The 23,579-nt window shown below is 39.4% G+C and overlaps 1 protein-coding gene across 1 annotated transcript in view; it reads right to left on the bottom strand.

Annotated features, from left to right (window-relative positions):
- The window catches only part of LRP6 (LDL receptor related protein 6), a 126,001-nt gene that overhangs the window by 38,337 nt on the left and 64,085 nt on the right, over positions 1 to 23,579 (bottom strand). The window contains exons 4-7 of the mRNA XM_075112192.1: positions 19,041 to 19,237; positions 18,168 to 18,299; positions 8,993 to 9,389; positions 8,284 to 8,455 (exon numbers count right to left, since the gene is read on the bottom strand). Of these exons, the coding sequence (XP_074968293.1) occupies positions 8,284 to 8,455; positions 8,993 to 9,389; positions 18,168 to 18,299; positions 19,041 to 19,237 (898 nt within the window). The remainder of the gene's footprint in view (positions 1 to 8,283; positions 8,456 to 8,992; positions 9,390 to 18,167; positions 18,300 to 19,040; positions 19,238 to 23,579) is intronic.

The following is a 23,579-nucleotide window of genomic DNA, read 5'->3' as shown; positions in this document are numbered from 1 at the left end:
CCTCTAAAAAAAAAAGTCCTGATCAACTAAACCCGCTTTGGCTGAGCAATCAAAACTTTAAACTCAAGACAATTATTCTGTCAGTGTCATTAACTTACTGTTAACAGTATTTTCCCTCAATTCCAAAACGTTAAAGAATGTTTTGGATGTTAAATGGGAAGCCATCTCTTCTCTGCATTGAAATCCTGAGAAATCTGCAGAAGGGATACCTGGAACCCTTTATATTTGCTTCAGAAACCAAATGCCTCCAGCCAACTCTACAATTTCTTACTGTTAATTGTTTTATAATAGCCATTACCAATTTCTAATTTAACAGTTCCCCAGCACCCTCAATTTCCTTCTGAGCTCTAATCATCTTTCTAAAGAATTCAAAATATGTTTTTCCTGAGCATGGATAATATTCCTAATAGGACTGCAGTGAAGATAAATATGTAAAAACAGAATAGAGATTAACTTCATAAATAGCCCTTCTGTCATGCTACAGACACTGTTATAAACTAATTTCTTTCACAATAGGACAACCTTCCTAGCTCGCTGATCAATCAATGCCAACAACAGAATTGTTTCTCAGTGATGGAATTTAATTTTAGAAACAAATGGTTGGGTTTTCAATGAAATGGCTCAAGTAGGTTAAGTGACAAGCAGGCAGGGAAAGGAGTTCATAACCATTGCGGCAATCAAACATGACAGCTCCTAGGCAATCTCACGCAATACAAAAAACCCCTGCATTTGTAAAGAACAGGCTAAGATAAAAAATTGAGCTGAAATGATGAACAGGATGAGAACAGAGATTTTCTACAGGAAAAGAAGAGGGTCCTCTGAGAAGATCCAGTGGTAAAACAGGTGAATAAAGATTCTTGGCTATGGAAATTAATTTCAGTACATTAATACATAAGGTGGAGTGGGAACAGTCAGAGGGTGTTCTGTTACATGAGCATAGTCTATAGGGGTACAAAGGAAGTTAATTACTGTGATTTTGCAACTTACCATTTGTCAGTTAAGTCCTATGAGCAACCACTCACAGGCTTTGCAAGAGGCAAAGGAGACTGGCCAAGACCAACCTGAAACCCCACAGTGGTTTGGGGGACAGTTTTACAAGATTAAGTTTGGCAACACAACTTCTAATGCTCTTGCACATGGGCAAAAACCTCTGTTCTCTTGCTTCCCAAGGTACTTTCTTTCAGTACATTGCCCCAGGAACTTCTTATTTTTAACTTGTTCTCTCTCTAGCTTGGTGCTTCCCAGACTCCTCCATAAGCAACTATAACTTATTTTTTTTGTAGAGGGGAAAAAAATGTGGAAAGCTTTCTGCTGTTTTGGCAAGTCCAAGTGGTTCACGAAACAGTCCAATGAGTGACCCAGCCAGTGCAAATCTGGAGGGATGGTTCTAGGATACTTTCCACTTTTGGTGGCAGTAAGCTATGAGGTTGATTCAACTGCTCCCTTTGCTAAATCATTTCAATTCCAAGGGTTTCTGCATGTCCAAAAGCTTGTTTTTCCACCATATGTATTTACCTGCCTAATAAAAGCTGTTAACTTCCCTACCATCCTTTTTTTCACAGTTACATCATGAACAGTTATCCAAAAAAAAGTTTAGGTTAGGACTACAAAGTCTCAGAGCAAAATAAAAATCCTGTGTGAATAAAGCTGAATAAGTATTGAAAGGGATCACAAGGTCACGTGAATGCTTCTGAAGAAGCCCAGGTCCAAGAACAGTACAATCTTTTTTGTATGGTAATGTAACTAAGCTGGTGGGGGATAGGGGAAGCTAGAATATTGGAGAGTAAGGGATAAAAGCACACTGACAAACAGCACTCAGCTCAATCAGAAATGCAGAAGACAGCTCAATATCTCGTCACATCGCTCCCCAGCTTGCCTTCAAATATTAAGTATGTCAGACTTAGTGAGGTCAGATGATAACTATAGTCACTTTAGTTCGAGGGATTTTTGTGTTTTCCCTGAGATAACCAATACTGACTGTCAGTAGAGGCTTGTTGCTTTCTAGATGAGATAACAGTTTAAACTAAAATGCAATTTCCTAACTCCAATGGGAAAAATCTAAGCAGCAGGTATGACACATTAGTGGGATCCAAAGGTTGTACATCAGTCAGCTCCATGCTAGGCCATTGGGAGCCATGAGGTTTACAGGGCTGTCATTACCAAAACAGGACTGCTCATCTGTAACAAGGCTTTTAAGAAACATCTCTGAATTTCCAACACGGCAAGTCTCAGTCAAACTGCACAGATGTAAGCAACAGCCAAGTCTAAGAAAGGTACACTTTTACTATTAACAATAATGTCCAAAAAGGTTGGAGAAGCCAGCTTAAACGTGTCTGGAGCGCGGGCATCTGCCTCTGATGTGGCCACTCCAGTCTCTCCTTAGACTTAATAGAAAAGAATAGGTGCTTTTAGAGTAGGACTCATCCAATCTGTTCTAAATATTTACTTTAGGGTAAAGCAAGACACATCATGGAAATGCTGATTTCTGACATTTTCTATAAAGGCAACATAACTTACTGAGCTGAAGATCTCTACATCTCATTACATGAAAACCACGCACAGATTTCAGGGAGAAATGCAGATCTGACAAAAAAGCCATTTTAAAACTGAATGCTCAAGTCTTCTGTACCATCACATAATTTTTAGGGCAGTAATTCCACTACTTAGAAAAATACCATGCTTGGTACCCAGATCAGAGAGTCAGGTTAGTCTTGGACAACAGTTCTGGCTATATCTACCCAAAACCTTCCCTTGGCATCCTCTTTCTGTTGCAAGGTGCTGGGAACCTCTCCCTGTTCCATTAAGGATGACAGCCTATTGATAGCAGATCCCTCACAACTTCTCTAAGAACTAGTCAGCACAAGTGGTTTGTAATGGGTGTCTCAATAATAAAACTTTTCACATTTCAGTTTTATTTAGATATTCTCTATATATCAAAGGCAATAAAAAGTTGACTTTTTAATGTTCCTGAATTGAAACTGGCATGGATGTTTTAAATATGTTTCTTCTTTTTTAGTTTTATATTAAAACGCTTTCAACAACTGCAAAAGGTACATGCCTAAGTGACAATCCTGTAGCACCGTGACCAAAAGCCAAAGCAAAACGGGAACTTAACTTTTTAATTATTTTTTTTTTAAATAACAACAAGGTTAAAATGCCAGGAGGTCTTGGCTCAACATTTGGGGTCCACAGATAACAGGTCACTCAAATTCTTGTATCTAGCTCTTTGACAGTCAGGAGACTTTACTAATATGTGGTCCTTGGCTGTCATTTCTTTGCTTTGTAATATAGTTTTCCTATCTTCGTCTGCATCATGAAATTTAATCATGAAATTTAAGTTCAAAAGAAACCTCCCAAATAGAAGTTATAAAAAGTATGAACTAATTGTTTTGGGTTTTGGTTTTTTTTTGTTTGTTTGTTTTGGGTTTTTTTTCCTTTTTTTAAATAAGCCCTTACTCTACTACTTATTTCAAACATCTATAATTTTTCTTAATGCAGGCCTAGCAGGAAATTTCCTAGCTGGAAATTCTCTGACAAAGTAAGCTTTACATTTCTGAAACTGGGATGGAGGAGAGGGATCTGCCCCTACCCTCTTCAGCACATACTACTTCTCTACTGAATGAAGTTCCCAAGCGCCACAACTATCCAAACCTGGTGGATAATGAAGTGTGGCCAACACTAAACAGTAAAGCAACTTCAAATATTTGTTTCAACTACCTTACTTCTCATACCTGCAAAAGCTTAATGGAAGTTCACAAAAGCAGCTGTGTTCAACAGCTAGGAGTGCAATGGTTTCTGCTTCTCAGTTTTCGAACCTCTGCTTCAAACTAAAGGTGGATGAGGCAGGATCAGTAATCAGGCTTACAAGTCATCAGCTTTTCACAATACAAAGACTAATGCTAGGAGACAAAATTTCTCAGTCGGAAAATAAATGGTGAATGCTTAGAAAACAGAATTTCCTTATTAGGGTGGTGGTAAAATTGAGGGAGTTGTCATCAGAGGGAAATGTAGCCCTGCAATTTCAGGATTAGAATATGAATTAGAGTATTCTCTAGATGCCAAGCTATTAGCTCCTGGGTCAAACACAAAAAGGTCCTCTCTGTTCAAGATTTTTGTGCTCAAAAAAGTCTTAGCAGCATCCGCTTTCTGTTGTCTGACAAGGCTGGGTTCTGAAGACTTGTGTGTACTTATGCTGAAAAACAGCAGGATGTAAGACTTTCCATATTAATCATGAGGATTAGAGACAGTAATGCCAGGCACAGCTAATAGATTTGGGAATGCAGAAACACTTCAAGTTAGAGCTGCACTCAAAAATCACTAGATAATGGTTGGATCTGTATAGGAGGCAGAGACTCCTTTCTTTAAACTCACCACTAGTAGGTGTAAGTGGGTGCCATCTCTGGCTCTGAGAATGGAGAATAGGAAGGAAGATGAATAAAGAAAAATGAAGCAAAGACTGAAAAATTGTGAGAAATCAGCCATATCTTCATTATTTCCTCTTAATGCATACATCCACACGTGCACACAGCCATTTACAATTACTTTATCAATACGAGCTTTGGTGACCATTTTAAATCCAACCTATGCCTTAAAACAGGTAGTGTACGTGCTCAGAAGACAAATATTCACTTGAGCAGGAAAACATGAGACCAATTCAACAGAGCAGATCATACATTTTTAACCTCATGGCTCGGCAGGAAAATGCTTTAAACCTGTAGCAAGTCAATGAGAAATCTTCCCTACTGGTAAGCACAATAGCAGCCATCCATTTCAATAGAAGTTTATCAGCAGTGAAACCTGACCGAGATAAATGACGAAGCTGTTGAGCCACAGCCTGCTTCTGCCTGCTGCAGGCTGCCAGATAAAATGGGAACAAAAGCTCCCTGCTGTACCCCCTACCAGTCCCCATTAACCCCTGCTGATGCTTTATTATCCTCTGGGGGCTCCAGAACAGCATAGCATGAATCAGTGTGTAAAAAATAAATAATAAAAGCTCATAGGTAGCACAAACAAACCAGAAACATAGCTTGCAAGAAACACTCATTTTGGTAGCACTGCAATTAACTAATGGTTCTGAGGAATTCCACATACTAGGAAAAAAAGGAAAACAGCACAATGTATTTAAAATCATGTATGAAAAACTACTCAAAGGCAAGAGAGTGAAAGTACACAAACATATTTCTCCTGCCTTTACCCCTCCTGCCAAATACAAACATATACAGGCAAAGCAGGGACCAGGCATATATTCTGATGTCTTCATGTCCAGTTCCAAGTTTCATCTTTTGATCCTGTCACAGATATAGTCTTTGTTGCACCTCCTCCAATGTCCTTTCTCCAAATATAAGTTTAAAACGTTTACACTGAAGGTCAAAGCATCTTCTACTAAACCGATATAAAAAATGGATGGGAAGGGCAGGGAAAGTGTTACAAATCTCCTCAGGATTCATGGTTGCCATAGGAGAGAAAGGCAGTGGGAGGAGAAGGGAAGACTTGAAATGTTAGTAATATTTTAGCTATCATAGATTTAGACAGTGTCATTGCAGCCTAAGATTTCTGTAGCCTACCATAACAAAGTCCATCTCTCAAAAGATTACAGAGGCACTACACAAGGTCCTGGGGAAAATTCACTAAGATTCATCAGTAAAGAAACTCACCACAACATTTGCATTTCTTAGCACATTAAGGGGCAAGGGTGGGGCATCTACTTTATGTTGAACCATTCTCTTCGATGAACACCCCCTTCTCATCCTGTAGAACCTTTCCATGCTTTACTAATTTCAGAAGCTATATTGAACTCGCGCTCTGATCTATCACTATCAGAGGTCATCAATTTTCAACCCATTTCTGCCCCTCTGAAGTGCAGTTAGCAAGCAAGAATATTACATCTAAGGAAGAACATGAAGTTTTTCCTAAAGCTAATGCAACAAGCTAACAGAATAGACTCCCCAAACCTTCAAGGAATAGAGCAGCCTCAACACAGGAAAAGAGAGAGACTGCATGGGTTCAGTCCAAAGGTCCACCCATCCTAGTGTCCTGTCTCAGAGAATAATCAAAACAAACTTAGAGAGCAGCATAATAAAGCAAACACATACCGAAACTTTTCAAGAAGCCTTTTTTATTCTACAGCAACTTACAGTTCAGTGATTTGTGGTTCAGAAGGCAATTCTATTTTCTAGTAAACTGGAGTGGAATTCCCTTCCACAGACTTACCCAGTCTTCCCAGTAACACATGTAAGCTTTTGGCATCCACAACCATTTCCACAACTTACCACACACTGTTTGAAAAACCATCTGCTTCTGTTTGCTCTGCACCCACCACCTGCCAGTATCATTTACAAATGCTGATTTTTTCTATCAAAAAAAGGTGTGTGTGTGTGTAAGTCCTGGTCACCTTATACACAATTTTCTTGTTTTTATAGACCTCTGCCACATACCCCTAAATTAACACCTTCTGAAATTAAGAAAAAAGAAAAAAAACCACAATAAAACAAAAAACAACCAACCAACCAAACACCAAAACCTCAAACAAAACTAAAATCCAAAAACACCACAGAAAAACTGGGAGAATTTCTTTTTCTGTTGCTTTAAAGATTTTAGCCAGGCTTTTTCTCTGCACATTGATAAGAGTTAACAAATGTTAACTTTTCATAAAAAGCAGCAGCAGTAAAATCATACTGCTAACACTTGGAGGCTCATAGGAAAAAAATAACTAGTAATTCTGAAACCTTAAGATGATAAGTCTTCTCCAACGCCCTGCATAGACGTTACATGACAACCTGGAACAAACTTCATTCTGCTAGCTCACATTGGTTTAAAAACAATAAAATGGAAATTGTCCCAGCAGACTTTATGCCAGATCAGATATCTTCTGTCCTGCCACAGACATTGTACTGTTGGCATAAACATTATATCATGTGTTCCAGCCAGTTTGACAGAACAACAGCAGCGAGCTCATGCCTGATGTAGATGAAAATTTTTACCACAAACTGATCCAGCACTGAACAGAATCTTTATTAATTAATATGGAACCATGGTCTAAGTAAGACTGAAGTCCATGAAAAAAATCTCAATGTTTTGGCAGGCATGAGAGTGGAGAGTGCCTAACTTACCTTTTGCAAAATACATTCAAGCCCAAGACAGTATCAGGGCTGAAGTGCTCAATCTGTTATAAATAAATCTTTAAGCATAGCTACGACTCTTCTTCCCCAGTTTTCTCAGAGCTGGTATAATGTTAGGTGAACTATAGACTATCAATCTTGTTTTCAGGACAAATAAAACTGTGCTTCCCTGAGGCTCTCCCAAGGAGCGCTTCAAAGCAACTCACCTTGCAGGACTGGAGTTACTTTGACTCTGAAGGATAACAAACAGTTATGTGACCTTCCAGCGCAAGACTACAACTTCACGTTGGCTTATTCGAAGTTATAAATAAATAAAACAATTTCATAAGGCTAGAGAAGATATTGTGGTAATGTGGTAAGTGCTGAAAATTATTTGCAATGGTAAGGATTCAGTAAGGAAAGCTGTAATTCATCAAAAGAAAGGTACGTCTACCAGGATACAACAAAGGTAGATGGTACTACAATGCACCAAGCATAGCCAAGCCTCCCGATTCCAGATAAACTTCTGCCTTTTGATAGTAAACTGAACAAATACTATACAACACTATTTTCTCAAAGACTGGTAAAGAGATAATAAATGTCAAATCTGTTCCAGAACGGTTATATAGCAAAATAAATACAAGGTTTTCAATGTGGGAGAGAAGAAAAATGACATTTTTGTTTTCAATTAAGAGTTTCAGCAGAACATACCAGAAAGAACATCTATCCCCTCTCTGGAACCCTAATAAAATGAGGGAGATGCAAAGTATAGAGGATCTGTGGGAGTACAAATAATTATATGTGAAATGAGATTTATTTCCTTAAAATATACTTGATTAGCATTTAAGCTGAGCAGTGCAAAGAACGAAAGATAAATTTTTTCAACATACAAACATTACTCCCAGTGAAAAGCTTTTTTCCTGATGACCCAAGAATTGACTTATTTACCAAATCCTTATCATACATTCTTAAAAAGAGGGATCTACTGCATGGATATCGTTTCCATTTTACACACAGAAAAATGGAGGAAGAATAGTAACTTAGCCGAAGACAAAGAAGCTGTATTGTTTCCTGAAGCACAAAACAACCATTATTTGGGGCTATATCAGAATTTAAACACCTAGAAAAGTAAAGTAACTACATTCTATAACTCCAAGGAATTAAAAATGCAGGTACAATTACCAACCTCTATTTTGTCTGTTTTGGCATCTCCCCAGTATATTTTGCTCTCTGTATAATCCAATGCCAGCCCATTTGGCCAGCCAAGTGAGGTATTCACCAGCACAATTCTGTCTGAGCCATCTAATGCTGCCCTCTCAATCTTCGGGATTTCTCCCCAGTCAGTCCAGTACATGTATCTGCAAAGGAAACAAAATCTTAAGAACTCTTATTAATCCAAACTTTCAGTATTCACACAGCTTCTTCTCAACTACTGTTCCCTGAAACCACATTGCGTATGTAGAAGTACATTTCTAAGCCAAATATATTTCCTTACCCAAGCAAGGATGCCCAAACCATTCAGAAAGCATTGACATGCAAACGCACTGTCCCTTTACACAAAACTCCTGTATCAGTCTGCTCAGCAAGACAACATAACCAGTGCTTTTAGCTACGATAAACAAACAGGTCAGAGTCCCCTAAAATATTTTTAAACAGGAGAATAAAACCTGATAAGGTCACAGATAAGGTGACTAGCCAGGCAGTCAAAGGGGAGCAGTAGTCCCCATGCCTCAGAGCCTTAAATTTCAAAGAATCCCAGTATTTTAATTCTGAAGACTCAGAAGTTTATCATTGCATCTGCATACAGGTAGACAGTTCACATCTGCATACAGGTAGACAAACTTATCTTATTTACATGATTAATATTTAAGAAATGCTCATGAACAGCTGCTCACCCAACCATGGGATCCAGCACAATAGCTCTGGGTTCTTCCAGGTCTTCTGATATCAAGATTTTTCTCATGGTCCCATTAAGCCTTGTAACTTCAATACGGTCTGTGCCAGTGTCAGTCCAATACAGATTTCGGGCAACCCAGTCCACAGCAATGCCATCAGGATGTGCGATCTGTGCTGTGACAACAAACTGACTACCTGACCCATCAATGAACGAGCGGCGGATGGCCCTAACTTCATCATCGGTCCAATAGATGTATCCTTCCAGAGGATCAAAGTCAATGGCAATGGCATGACGGATGTCCTCCAGTGGCAAAACAATGTCTGTAAAATCTGGGGTGTCTAAGGAAATTCGCCTCAGATCTGTCCGGCGGGCTAGAAGCAGCAGTTCAGTGGCACCTACATGACCAAGGCAAAAACACAGCCATCTTACAAACACTATATAGTAAGCCTGTAAATCGCAAACCTGATTCTGCACCATTTGGTACAAGCTAGTCTAGCTACCTTGATTTCACAGGACCTAACCAACCTGATCGGCACCAGCAGAGAGTTCGACTATAAGGCTTCAAATGTGAGGTTATTCTTCTGCAGAGGACAGATCTGTTTATAGAGAAAATTCAGTGGTCGCTTCCTTGTCCAAAATTATTATGTTGGAGATGGTTTTTATCCCTATCATTCCCTCCAAAGTCACTGAAATAGATACACAGTGACTATGCTGCTATTTTATGCAAATCAACAGATGGCCTGCAGCCTCCTAGATGAAAAATTAATTATATAAATAATTTACTGACTATTTGCTGTTGTTGGTATAGGGGACAACCATGACAAACAAGTTGCATGTTTCAACAACACCCTTAGAAGGAGAAAAATGTAACACAGAATGTCACAAGTAAATCTCCTTTGAGAAACTCCTATCAGAGGAATCTGATTTGGGTACTGACAACTGTCCAGTGACCACGTGAAGAAGGAGGGCTGTCAGCTTCTCCCATATTTGTTGAGAACAAGCTTATTGAATAAATGAAGATAAATAACAGTGCACCTTACAAAGTCATTTTGAGCTGAAGTGTACAAAAGCCTTTCTGGCTTTTAGGTCAAAAGTCAGAATCACAATACGTAATTAAGATCAGCTTGCACTGTGGAAGGTGTTTTCAGGTAGGGCAACAGAAGCTGTTTCAGCGTAATGAAGGATAAACAAGCACCACACCCCATTCCAATTAAATTGGCTTATCAGTTTGGAGTCTAAGGGAGATAAGAGCAGCTCAGGCCTCAGGGAAGCCTGAGCTAAGGTGAAAAATGTGTGCATCCTGAATGCAGGGAAAGTGTGTTGCAATGGCTCTCCTCAAACAGCGAGAGGAAAGGGTTTGGCAGGGCCTGATTGTAGGTATGAGGATAGAAGGGCGGGCAGAAGGGGGGGAGGGGGGAGAGCAGACAGGGAAGGTTTGGGAAAATAAATGCATCAAGACTGCAGTGAAAAAGAGCCATCGCCAAGCCACATTCTGTCCATGTCTTGATCTTGATCTTATAGAGGTATAAATAGGGGCTAGAAGACTAAAAGAGCAAAAACTAAAGAAAGCAGGTCGCTGATTAAAAAAGAATTTTGGTGTCTGATACCAAATTTATTTTTAAAAAAGTCAGTAGTTGTTGGTGCTAGATGAAACCTCACTGCATGCCAAACTTTGGAGATATGCCAAAGCAGCCGCTGCTTCATTTACAGCAAGTTTAACACGTTAAAAATATCTAAGACACTTCACAGTGCTGCAAGAAACAGCACCTTTCAACAACTGAAGTTGAGATTATTATTACAAGTGTTCCTGATTCGTAGTCCAGAAGAGATTAAGATCAGCTTTGGGATCCTCTGTCCTGAAACACCTTGTCTTCAGAAACACATGTACACACTACTCAATTGTTCTTCTAGTGAATAACTCCTATGCATTAATTAATATCAGGAAGGGGGAACCTGTAATTACATGTCTATGCATCCTTCAAAATAATGTAAAGCATGTGACATAGTAAATGGAAAACAGGCAAGTTAGTAAGATTTTTTTAAAATATAATTACAGAAGCAAAAAATATTGTCACAGCAGTCTATATGTACATCTGTATTATTTCTACTAAATATATCAAACAATTAAGCATCAAGATCCAAGCAGTCAGCTGCATTATGGTGATATAAAGTATTAATACATAACTAACCCCAAGTATTTAGGTTCAAGTAAGAAAGAAATCTCTGGTTCTTTTTTACCAACTTCACAGTCATCTAACCCAATTACCTTTTAAGCAAAACTATTAAAATCGTATTTAAAAAACTCAGAATAATAATACCTTTTTTGCATTACCAAGTAAAACTAAGGTTGAGCAAATGCACTAACCTCAGATTTCTAAACAGTTAGAAAGCTACATATAGTCTACCATATACAGAAAAACTTCAAGGCATAATTTAAAAATAATTTGTGTGCTCTAGCTGAAGTTGACATTCATTTTGAAGAACCACTGCTAGGTCCCCAGAAAGACTCAGTTGAGAACAACCATGCCTTGGCTGATACTCACCCTTAAAATTGACCAATTTTCCAATCCTCAAAGATGACTCATTTCAACAGCTTCAGTATCCTGCTTTTGGGTTGCAACACTGCTGTTTAGCCAAATAACCCACTGTGTCTAAATTTTAATTCAGCATTGGGAAATGACTGGCTTTCAACTAACCTATGTTGCACTCTGGACCCCTGAGCTAAGAATTTAATGGTCTTTATTCTGGGGGCTTGGCTAACATTCCAGCCCCCACTAAAACACCACCCCCTACCCCTCCAATGAAGCAATAAAAAGTTTAAAGCTTACTTTAGAGCTATTACCAAACCATTTGCAAACTGACACCTCAGCTGCTTAAGTTAGATCACCAGTCATTCTGGTCAGGAAGAAGAAACTGAGTAGCAGAGAAGCATCTCACCTGAAGATAGATTGAGGGAAAGATCACTCTGAACGCCTTCAGAAGGCTTGTCCTGACAATAGCAAAAATAGCAAATGCAAGAGCTGGGCACATTTATGGACTGATCCCATTACCACCTTGACAGCAGTCAAGAAAAAGAGGTGGTCTCAAAACTAAAACAATTCACACTTGTGGCAAACGCCAGCTGTACAAAGTTTACCTGGCTAAGCACTGATCACCGCTCAGCCTGCTCAAGGTACTCAAGGTTTCCAAGATATAACAGGATCAATTTTGTTCAATTCTCTTCCAAAGACCAGTTACAATGCAAAAGCTAAAATGTGACAGCAGGATCTCCAAATGTCTTCACTCTGCCCTCCAAGATAAATCCTGCCTCTAATGATGAGCGTGGTGAAGAATATCATGGGTATGAAATCATATTTCAAAAAAAAAAAAAAAGAATGAAAAGGCAGGAAAAGACAATTTAGGTTGCATGCCAGCATAATTTCCCCCCCCAATTTATCAGCACTTCCTGGAAGTCTGGAATGAGCCATGAACATATAAAACACCTCAAATGCTTTAAAAAGTTCCATCAAGGCTTCAACCAGAGCTCTGACCCCAGCAGTCAGACCGGCAGCAGTTTTTCCTCTAGACACCTCAGACTGCACATACAAGGTTGAAGCGGCCTAGATGAACACACAGGAGACCTGGAGCGAAGTTTACTGCCCACACTGCTGTCTTCTAACTACTTGCGATCTCTGCTGCACCCAACATAAGCATGCCTGTATACACAAGCGCATCTCAAATAAAGCGCTGGATTTGAGGGCACAGGCTACCAGGTACGCTGGACTGGGTGCTCACAGCCTTCAAACCGCGGTGCACAGAGTTCCAGGCAAAGTTGCAGGCAGAGTATGCATACAGTTGCCCTAAATTTAAGTCAGGTCCTTCTGCTTGCCCCCCATGATGATCTCCCACACAATCCTAAGTGATCTTAGTAACCCATAACTTATTTAAAAACAAACAAACAAACAAACAAAAAAAACCACCAAACCCTCCCAAACTATTCAAATTGGGGACCAAGTTCAAGATTCTTTTTAGCAGTGCCTCAAGGCATGGGGTATTCAGGATGGTTAGCAATTTTTCTAAAATCAAGTCCCTTACTTAAGATGTCTAAATATGGACATAAAAAGCTTTACTGCAGACTTCTTTTTGAGAGCTTTAGCCTACTTTTACTAAGCACTTGGAAAGCTGGGATTACAAGCTCACGTATGGTGCATTACATTAGTCCTGGAACTAATACTTTCCTCAAAAAGTCACGATTAAAAAAATCAAAATAATTTAAATCTATGTGCTAGCTGAAGTTATGGGAAGGGGGAGAAATGGGTAAACAGAGCAAGCATGCAGATACAAGCAACGGTGTAGCTTTGAAGTCCAGTGTCCAGCGCCCTGCCCTGCTAACCTTTACAGTTAATTACATCGTCTCAATGATATACAGGCTACAGTCATTTGTAAGTTATTGAACTTAAAAACCATCAGCAGTTGCTGAGGCTAGCACAGCTACACAGACACATGCTTCAGAATTCATATGTAAGAGGTGCTAGGCCTAGGACACATAATGCGTTCTCTGTATCTGAGAAATCAAGATTGTTAATACATCCTCAATAGAATTACCACACATTTGACAAATATTTTTACCTAAATGCCTTTCCTCAGTTGTAAGTCACTCTTGTCAGAGAGCCCTTTATACTACAATACAAACAAGATTTTTTCATCTAGACAACCTCAACCTTAAAACTACAAAGGCAAAAGGACATGTATCTGAAATTAATCATATACTTTCTTCTTTCCTTTAAAAGAAACTAAAGAATTAGGGGGTTAAATTAGCATCTTAATCTGTGCAGTCAGATCAGGATTCTGGCTATTCCCAACAAAGCAAATTTCCCACTGGGCAGACTTAAATTGCAAAAGGAAGTGCAAATTTCTGATTACTGCCCCCAGGCCTACAAAGGAAATAGGATGTGAGCGTCCACGGGCAAAATAAAGCCTCTTTTCCTGGAAGAGAACAGAATGGCCAAAGCAAGGCTGAAATGGAAGTCTGAAGCAGTGCTTTTTCTTCATGAGGAAACTGGCATCTCCTTGCTCAGCTGAAGTCACCACTGGTTTTCTCAGTACAAACCACACATCTGTATTGGTAGTGGCAAATGCGGGAAATATGTAAAACTCACTACAGGCAAAGACAGAAGCTGAGCACATGGACAGGGAGATCTTCGAGCACTAATAAGAATGCAACTTCAGTGAGAAACTCATAAGACAAACCTAAATTTTCTTATAAAAATGACTATCAAACAGGTAATTTAAATGTAGCACTGCCAAAATCAGAACAGCAGTGCCTATAATACTGAAAAACAGAAATCCGAATATGTCCTGCAGAAGAGGACAATAAATTACCAAGAATATGACAATAGTAGGTAAAAGCTCCCTGGTAGAAGTGCCTATGTGCTCAGACAGGACTCTTCTTCGGACATTACTGACTGAGGAATAGCTGGCCCATGAAAACTGCTTATTCAGCCTGTCCCTTCTTTCTTGGAGACGAATTTACAAACTTTCACCTAGATAATGGGGGAGCTAAGAGCTTGCTATAAAGCCCACATCTCAGTGAAATAACTGTTTTGTTTTTTAAGAGGATTAGAAATTAAAACATGAACAACCAGCCAGTATTATCAGTTATTAGAAAAATAGTTCATTTTATTCCAAATTATCAGCCTTTCCTGAAACACTATGGACAAGTGTTTCTAAATGGGGGGGAGGGATTGTATTACATTCATAGCTCTCACAAGAAATGGCAAAAGTCCTCTAAGGTGTGGTAAAAAAAAAAAAAAAAAACCAAACTACAAAAACCAGAGAAACTAACACTGGGAGAAAGGGGAGGGAGGAAAAGATTTCCTATAAACCAAGATTATTCAAAAATGCTAGGTTGCCATGGAAACTGCTCAGGGAGGGTCAGCCAGCCTCACCTTTGGCTGCAAGGATCATCTGTCAATGCCAAAGCACTGCAAACACCACAAATACACACTCAAAATTCACCCCACAAAATCTTTCCGGTCCAGGCCAGTGCTCTCATCAGCACAGCATGAAATGCAGTTCTCTCCTCAAAGAGGCTCCTTTCAGCATGAAACAATTCTGTTTAGGAACCAGTCTGATTTTAGTCTACTGCTAGAAGACAAAACAGTCTTAAAGAAGAGAAACTCAGCCTCATTTTCCACCTTTCTTGACCTGTAAGTCATTCCCCCCTCCTTCCTCTCCCAGAAGCCATATATATGTTCTAATTGCAAATAGAGATGTAATCATTCGGTGTTTCAGTCTATTGAGGCATAATAGATATATACTGAAATGATCCAAGGTAAAAACGTTCAGTTCTCAGGGTTCAGCTCTATTTTCACAGCAGATATAGTAAACAGGCAAGTACAAAGGGAAAAAAACAACCCAAGAAACCAAAACCAAGCCGCCCTCCCCCCACCCCAAATACCTGAAAAAAAAAGAAAATAAATTTACTTCCCTGGGGTCACTGAGCAGCCTAAGAAAGGAAGTCAACACACAAACACATACAGATTTATGTATCAAAATCTGGTCTGTGCCTAGTCTGGCTCTGTTTGACTGCCATGCCCTCCTCCCTTCCCCAAATCAATAATTGCATCCTTCACAAACAGGAGAAGAAATTCCAGTAAATCTCTGCCTTGAAGAGCTCTGGAAAGTTGTAAGTCACTCGCAAAGGCCCTACAAGCCTACTGCCTACACCTCTCTTCAGTGAGAGGAGTGAAAAAACAGCCAAAAATATTTCATTATTTTGGGGTAAGCTCAGGTCTAAATGGTGAACTTGTCACCGAAATCGGGAATAAGAGTTTATTCCCGATTTCGGTGACAAACCTTGAAGCTTCCTCACGCTCCTCCCAGAAGTGAGCTCTGCATGGGATTATTGAAGTTAAGTGAAACCAATGGATCTGATGCATAGTTTGAGTAGGTTGTTTCACTTGGGTTACGCGCTAACTCGTTTCTAAGTCCAAGAAGCAGTGGCATGCACCACTCATTGAGGTAAACAAACACAGACTCAATGTCTCTTCCCCCTCCCCACCCATTTTTCTCCTGGAAAAGGGAGGGGCAGAGTGTTTCGGAAAGATGTAATAGCAGAATGGTGGTTAAATATGCAACATTATGTTAACAAGAGTAAGATAAATAAATGTTCTTCTATAAAGTTTTTTGCATACAGATGGACAATATGCTGTAGTAAATGGGTTAACAAAATTTCTGATTAAATGGGAGTTATATTTTGTGAGCCAAATATACCTTATGGCTGACTGGGAACGTAAGATTTGGCTTCTCGTGTTCAGGGAGTGGGAGTAAAGAGCAACAGATATAAATTCTGAGACTTAATGAATGGCTGAAAAAAGTGAAATGATGATTTTGAGTATCTCTGCATGAGAAGTCCTTTTAATAAGGTTTGGGTTGCTTTTTGGTGTTTTTTTTTTGGAGGGGGGTGTTTGTTTTGGTGGTTTTTTTTTTTTGTTTTGGTTTTGTTTTGTTTTTAATACCATCCCTCTACTTGCCTTTGGTAATTTACTTTGATACACTAGAAAGGTGCCATTCAGCATGGGGCAGTTAACCTGTGTGGTAGGTTGCCTCTATGAGGACATGGGGCTGAACGTGAGCAGAGAAGCAGGCGCTTCTGTGATACAATGACGTGTTCCTTGGAACACAGCATGCAGGGAGCAAAAACATACAGCCCCTCTTGCCTGAAGTCCCTGGCCCTTTTCTTATCAGCAGTAAGTCAAAGGGAAGCAGTTTCCCTCTCGATCTCTCCAGGGCTTGTTCCAGCTGTTGTCCTGAAGTACTTCAGCCACTGCTGCCTCACCTTTCTACCCCTGCTTGGCAAGTGACCAAACCTTCGCTGCTCCCCATCCCCCACATGGACATTTTGCACAGCTCTGCCTTTGGAAACATACCTGTATTGGGTAACAACTGCATTAGTTACCTGCTGCCATACAGGAGTTTAACTATGCATATCAAATATTTTTTTAAAAGTACATGAATTTATGTCACATTCTAACTAAATTTGACGAACCCAGTGCAGTATTATTAAAGCTTGTTCCTTGTACTGACAGAAATGGAAGAAAAACATCTTGTGCATGTATTGGTAAATTCTTACAAACAATCCTGCAAGGCTAATTTGGGAGCTGCTTTTGAGTTTTTCACATAAAAGCAGCAATTTATTTTAACAAGGTTCACACAGACACAAATATCCACACAAAAATAATCAGCAGAGAGCATGAAATAGCATGAAATTAAAGAAAACACTGAACACTAGCTGACAAGCCCAGAAGAATTTCTAAATCATAAAATGAAAGTTTAACAAAAAATATTTCTATATACATTTTATTTAGTCTATTTACAGTAAATTCTGCTGTATCTTTCTGTTTTCTCCTCCATTTACCTTTGTCATAGAGATGATCTGCATAAAAGATGGTTATTTATGAGTCAGCTAATTATCTCCCAATGTTTATTTTGATCCTGTTAATGCATTACAGCAACCACAGCACAATGTCACAAGACCTATACTTACATAATATAACAACTTAAAATCATATACATTAGCCCACAATGAGAACTTACTACAAGCAGTTTGGGGTGAGTGCTAGCAGCCCTAAGTCTCGATCACATCTTGGGTTTTAAGGCTGAAACACTTTCAACACCTCTAAAAACCATGACATTTTTTCAGTTCCCATATACAGATGTAGGTGCCTAACTTTATGCTTGCAAACTGAAACACATTCCAGGTGTATGGGTGTATAATAAACAGACATCAGATCTTAAAAAAAAAACAAAACCAAAATTGTTTTCATTGTACAATCCTACCAGCTAACTATTCATGAAAAATAATGTCAGAAACATTTTAGAGACAACACAGGAGGTAGGTATCATTTTCTCTAAGAAAAGGGAACAACAGAATCCCCAAAAAACTTGCAGGGAATTAGTGACAGAGACAGAACTGCAACCTAAATTTTGTAACTGGAGGTAACTTGCTCTTCAGCAGGCTTTTTGAAAAGCAGAGGGCATTTTCCAATCACTTTTATCTGTACTGCAAAAGCATGCATGATTTCACAGTTTTACACCCCTAATATGCATATATGGTAAAACTGGAAGAACCCCTCTCCCTCCAAAAATTACTTTGTGCTTAATCTAAAAGGATTTTAAAAAACAAAGCCTACCATCTTTGCAGGTCTTTCCATTCTCAAGAAGTTTCACACCAGTGGGACATGCACACTGATAAGAGGGCTTGGTGGGAGACATCAAACACAAGTGGGAGCAGCCACCATTATTAATTCCACATGGGTTTGTAGCTGTTAAACATAAATCACACAGATTAATGCTTCTGATAACGAATGACCTCATCTCATGTGTTAAGACACATACGGCATTGGAGTGGTAGAATCAGTGGCAGCAACACAGACTAAAGAAGGAAATGATAAACACAGAACAAGAAAAAATTAATTCCAAGTGTTGAGTAGTGGGGTATTTATGGTACCAAAATGCATGGATGTTGAACGTTTCCCTTTCTTGGGGAAGTAGCACATAGCTCTAAACAAGAGCCTTGTTTCAGCTCTGCCCTTCTCATTTTCACAGACTATTCAGCATGTCAGTGCTGAATGTATAGTATGTTGTATATACAAAAACAAAGCAAACACAGTAAATTAACACAATGGTTAAGACAGTGGTTATTACACAGAGCTAGTCTTGCTTAATATTATCTGCCAAATGAAGACTACTTTCCATTCAGGAACTACTACTTGGAAAAAATAAAAATACCATGTTGCCTAAAGTTACGGCACATGAAACAGAAAAAGGAATACAACAACAGGATAAATGTGGCAGGCAGAAAAAAAGCAAGAGATGGTTTTTTGCACTTAAAAATCAATGTAGAGAAAATTTGGTTTCTCTTTGGGTCTTTTCCCAATCTCTGCACTGGAAAAATATCATCATGACATGAGTGAAGCCACCCACTGCCATACAGAAAGACTAATTAGGATTTTTGCAAATCAGTTCCAACTTGCAGTTAAAAAAAAGAAAGCAAGAGAGCTTACCATTTGGCTGCCTCTTTTGGCTGAAAGCATGGATATCCATGGGAGAGAAGATGTTGGAATGTATCTCACGCAGGTCCTCCCCAGAGTACTTGCTGCAGGCCAAGATCGAATGCGTGTTCCAGTCAGTCCAGTACAATGTGTCCCCAAACAGCGTCAAAGCAAAAGGATGTGGAAGGGAGCCTTTAACCACTGCTTGCCTAATACAGCACAGGAAAGAAAATGAACGCTCAAACACAATTCATGCTACTGTTCTGTTTGAACATAGCTTTTGTGAAAAGACATTTTACAGTGCAAGTACTGTTGATCAAAACTTTCTGTTTATTTATGGGCAACAAATATAGTGCACCCAGTCTTGGGAATGACATGGGGGAACAACAGAGGAGTCCTATTTCCAGGCTGCCTACTGATGCTGAGGTGGCCAAGAGATGCCAACTGAAATCCTTACTTAGGTCTGTGGCTATTTCTTAGCACCCTTTTAACACTTAATACCTGTGGGGCTCTGTGTCACCATCCACAAGTAGGGAGAATGCCAGCTGATTTTATGCAAGTCTGACTGCTACCTGCTGACTTATGACCTCCACCATTTTCAGCTTCAGCAGGTTTCAAAACGAGACAGCATTTGGTCAATTAGGAGTTTATCCATCTCTTCCAGTTTCGCTCTTTTGAACCATCAGAAAAATACTCTAATGGCAAATAGTTTCACTATAAAGAAATTCTAAAAGTTACTTTTCATGATTCATTATTATGATAATTATTAAGCTATTGTTTTTATTATAAGAACTGACATTAAACAGAGTTCTACTGATCTTCTGCCATGGTAGTGGTATCATTTCTGAGCAAACTGGGTCACTGCCTGTTTCCAGCTTCATAAACAAAATTAAAGAGTATACCCATATATTTTATGTATATATACAAACCCATGCTCATTAGCCATCACAAAAATGCAGCACAAACATTGCTGAAGACAGTTTTTCCAGGTTCTTGTGATGTAGAGACTAATTATCTGTACCCAGGTTCCTCAGAACTGTCATTAACTAGCTCAATTCTTACAGGTATTTTATTCAGAATCACAGAAAAACTTAGGATGGAGAGGACACTGGAGGTCATCTGGACCGACACCCTGCTCAGAGCAGGGCCACACAAGTACCATTTACACAGGCGCTTCTCCCCACTTCCTTTCTTAACTGTGTGGGTGCACATCCGTTCTCATGTACGCAAGCTCCCACTGAACAGTGGAGATCACCATCCCTCTCCCAGACTGAAAGCTTAAGTGACTGACACACAGCTCTACTATGCCTTCAGGTATAGGGTACACTATGAACACCAGCCTCTCAATTTTCTTCTTGCAGGGAAGAGAGGCATTAGCTATATATTTACTGAGAAAACACACCCACACTATATACATCACTTTTGCAAAGAAGTTGGTAAATGAAGTGGTTCAGTAGAGGAGACAAATACGCTTATTTTTCAAATATTTTCTGTTAAAATGTAACAGAATAGTATATTAAAGCAAGAAACTTGAAGGTGTCTTCTGCCAATGATTCTGAGTACAAAGAGACTGCAGTCATTACCACTCTTTCACCTTAGCTTCTGGAAAAAGATGCATTACCCTTTAAAGCTTCTATTTTTTTCTGCTCCTGAGAAAAACACGTACACTCCCTTACTTGTCACTCTAATGCTCCAATTCTACACCAGAAAAAAATTCTATTTCTTGATATTTTGCACTCGAAACTAGGACATACTATCTTTTCTTTCTTATCTCTGTCTGGAGTCAGGTATATATTTGCTTCTAATTAAATGCACCAACTAAGCATCTTACAAAAGACTATTGTAATATAGTTTACAGCTGAAACCTACCAGCCAAACAGTGAAGGCAAAATGACACAACATATTCCCGTACCAAGAAAAAAGGCATTCTCATTCTGTAAACATTTTTACCAACCCCACACCCAAACCCTAAATGCCTTCAGATTTGAATAATTTTAGTTTATAGCAGGCTTGGAGGCTAAGTCTTCATGACAAATTTATGATATTTGTCATATGGGATGGAAGCAATATAAGTCCAAAGCCCTCACTATGACCAAACTTGCACCAAAGACAGCATTCCCATGCACAAGGGAAGCTGCATTTCTCTGAAGCATTCTGACTATCTTGCAATTCACTTAAAGAAAAATGAGAGGATTTTTAAATGCCATACAGTACCCACCACTCCTGGTGCGAATATATCTTTGAGTACAATAGACTCTGTTAGACATGCTCAACTTTCAGACAACCATCTACTCATATGACAGTGCATAGGGTGAACTGTGACCCTTATTTAAACCAGCCCATATCTGGGCTGATTCAGGAGCACTTCATTTGACTGCACCATCAGCCACATCCTTGAAGCGATTACTCTTAAACTTCTATAATTTGCCTCAGCAGATATAAGGTACTGTCACATGAAAATGGCTTTGGGCCCAAATACCACAGCATATATTTCTCGCATCTCGTCAAGATGAGTATTACCAGTATAACACATACTCCATATCCCATGTTTCCAGCAAGCCATTACAAGGTGATAGCTCACTTCCAATCAGCATAACCAGCAGGGCTTTCTTTCCCCTCTGAACATACTCCACAGGCCACACTATCAGCCTTGCCGAACAGCAGCCACACAACGCGTGTCAGCACAGAAGCAATGGCTTAGCAGCACCAAATGAGCCTCCGCAGCCTAATGAGGATGCGGGGGAAAGGACTGGAGAGCCCAAGGTGCTAAAAAAAACAGAAAAAGGAAGGTGAGAGGGAGTAAGAAAAGACCTTCTGATGGCTGCCATAAAGCAGTTACGCTTTAGCATGATCTGCATTAAGAACTGCAGAGCTCTGGTTTTGGTGGGTGAGAAGAGGGGTCCTGACTTCTGCCTTGATCGATTATGCATTCAATATACCCGGGTGCATGAAGGGGACCAGAACATCACCCCTAGTACTCAAGTGCTGCACATGGTTGACAGGAGCAGGCGCATCCCACCTACAGTGCGTTTCACAAGCAGCCACACGGGGTCAGGGAGCAGCCAGGTCTCCACATTTCTGGCCTCTGACCCGGGTACCAGGTACAGCTCTGCAGGTGTAATTGGACTGACACAACCTGACAGCTCCTTTGTGGCAACTACCTTCAGCCTCTACATTAACAGCCCAGGCTTGATTGGAACAAGCGATACAATAGCAAAAAGCACTACATCCTATTATCCTTCACTAAGCTCTTCAGTTCCTGCAAACTGCTGTACTCATATCATTCGTCTCGTTAAAAAGAGACACAAGATATGATGAGAAAGTAAGAGATGAGGATACGGAGTAATGTTATTCCTTCACAAGACATCTCTAGGGCTACAGCAACACGCAAGTTGGCTACGTATTAGCTGGCACTAAGCTCACGCTAACTTCAATAACCTTCCCTGTGCCAGGCATATAATCGCACAAATTTGCCTTAAAATGATGTTGATTTACATTTAAAACATCACCATCTCTACTCTGTTTAGTTGCCTGGGAAGGAAGTGTAGATGGTGACAGCAGAGAAGGAAGGTGGGATGAGAAAGAAAGAAATGAGCAGTTTCCACAGAAATTAAATTCCATCTGTGCTGTGTATCGCAATTTCCTAAATACAACTATTTATAGTATCATCATGGTAATCAGAGATGCAATTACAACAAAAACTTGTTAAAGAGTTTTCTACTGCCTGACGAAAACATAGATTCAGTTTAAACACATTCACCTTTGTTCTATTCTTATTCTGTTAGAGGCCTGTGAAATACTTTGTGAAATAAGGAAACAAATAATAAACAAGTTAAAGCAGGCATTACAAAAGGGACTACTGATCTCTGAAATGAAATACATACATGAAAATTCATAGACAATCTATCTAGCTTCATACTAACAATGACAAAAAAAGCTCCTGCTTCAGGATAATATGCACTGCAGACAAAGACTAAATTAATTTGAAATAAAAATTAACAGTAAAAATGGCCAAAATATTAAAATCCTATCCTTTATCACAATCAGGATTTCCTCAGTCTGCCTTTATTTCTTTTTCAGCTAATATTAGCATTCAAATCCAAAGCTAGCTGTGAAATTTAAGAATTCTTCACACCAAAAGAAAGCCACCAAAAATCAAGATAATACAAAGTATCATCAGAATTATTTTTCCATAGAATTTTAACATATAATGTTTTACATTTATGCATAATAGCACTTCTCCATAAAAACAAACAAGCAAACACTTTCCATTAACCAAATCCCTCCTATTCTGGCTGCATTACAGTTCTCTAATTTCTGCAGAAGACCTGCAGAAAACCTGGGGTACTTTAGACACCCTGGCCTGTACATCTCCAAACCATTAACATTCTAGCTTCATAGTAGCGAAACTCCTTTCAAGTGACCTCTGAGGCTGCCTGCACTCAATCTCCAGGGCAGGGTGCAAGAATTTTCACATTTATGTTTCAATCCATTTCTCCAGTGTCCCTCTGGAAGATCCCGTACCTACTACCTTCTCCTAGGCCATCACCT

This window comes from Phalacrocorax aristotelis, chromosome 1 (assembly GCF_949628215.1).
Source record: "Phalacrocorax aristotelis chromosome 1, bGulAri2.1, whole genome shotgun sequence".
Classification (NCBI taxonomy): Eukaryota; Metazoa; Chordata; class Aves; order Suliformes; family Phalacrocoracidae; genus Phalacrocorax; species Phalacrocorax aristotelis.
Note: the sequence above shows the minus strand (reverse complement) of the source record. Positions and strands in the feature narration are given on the sequence as shown.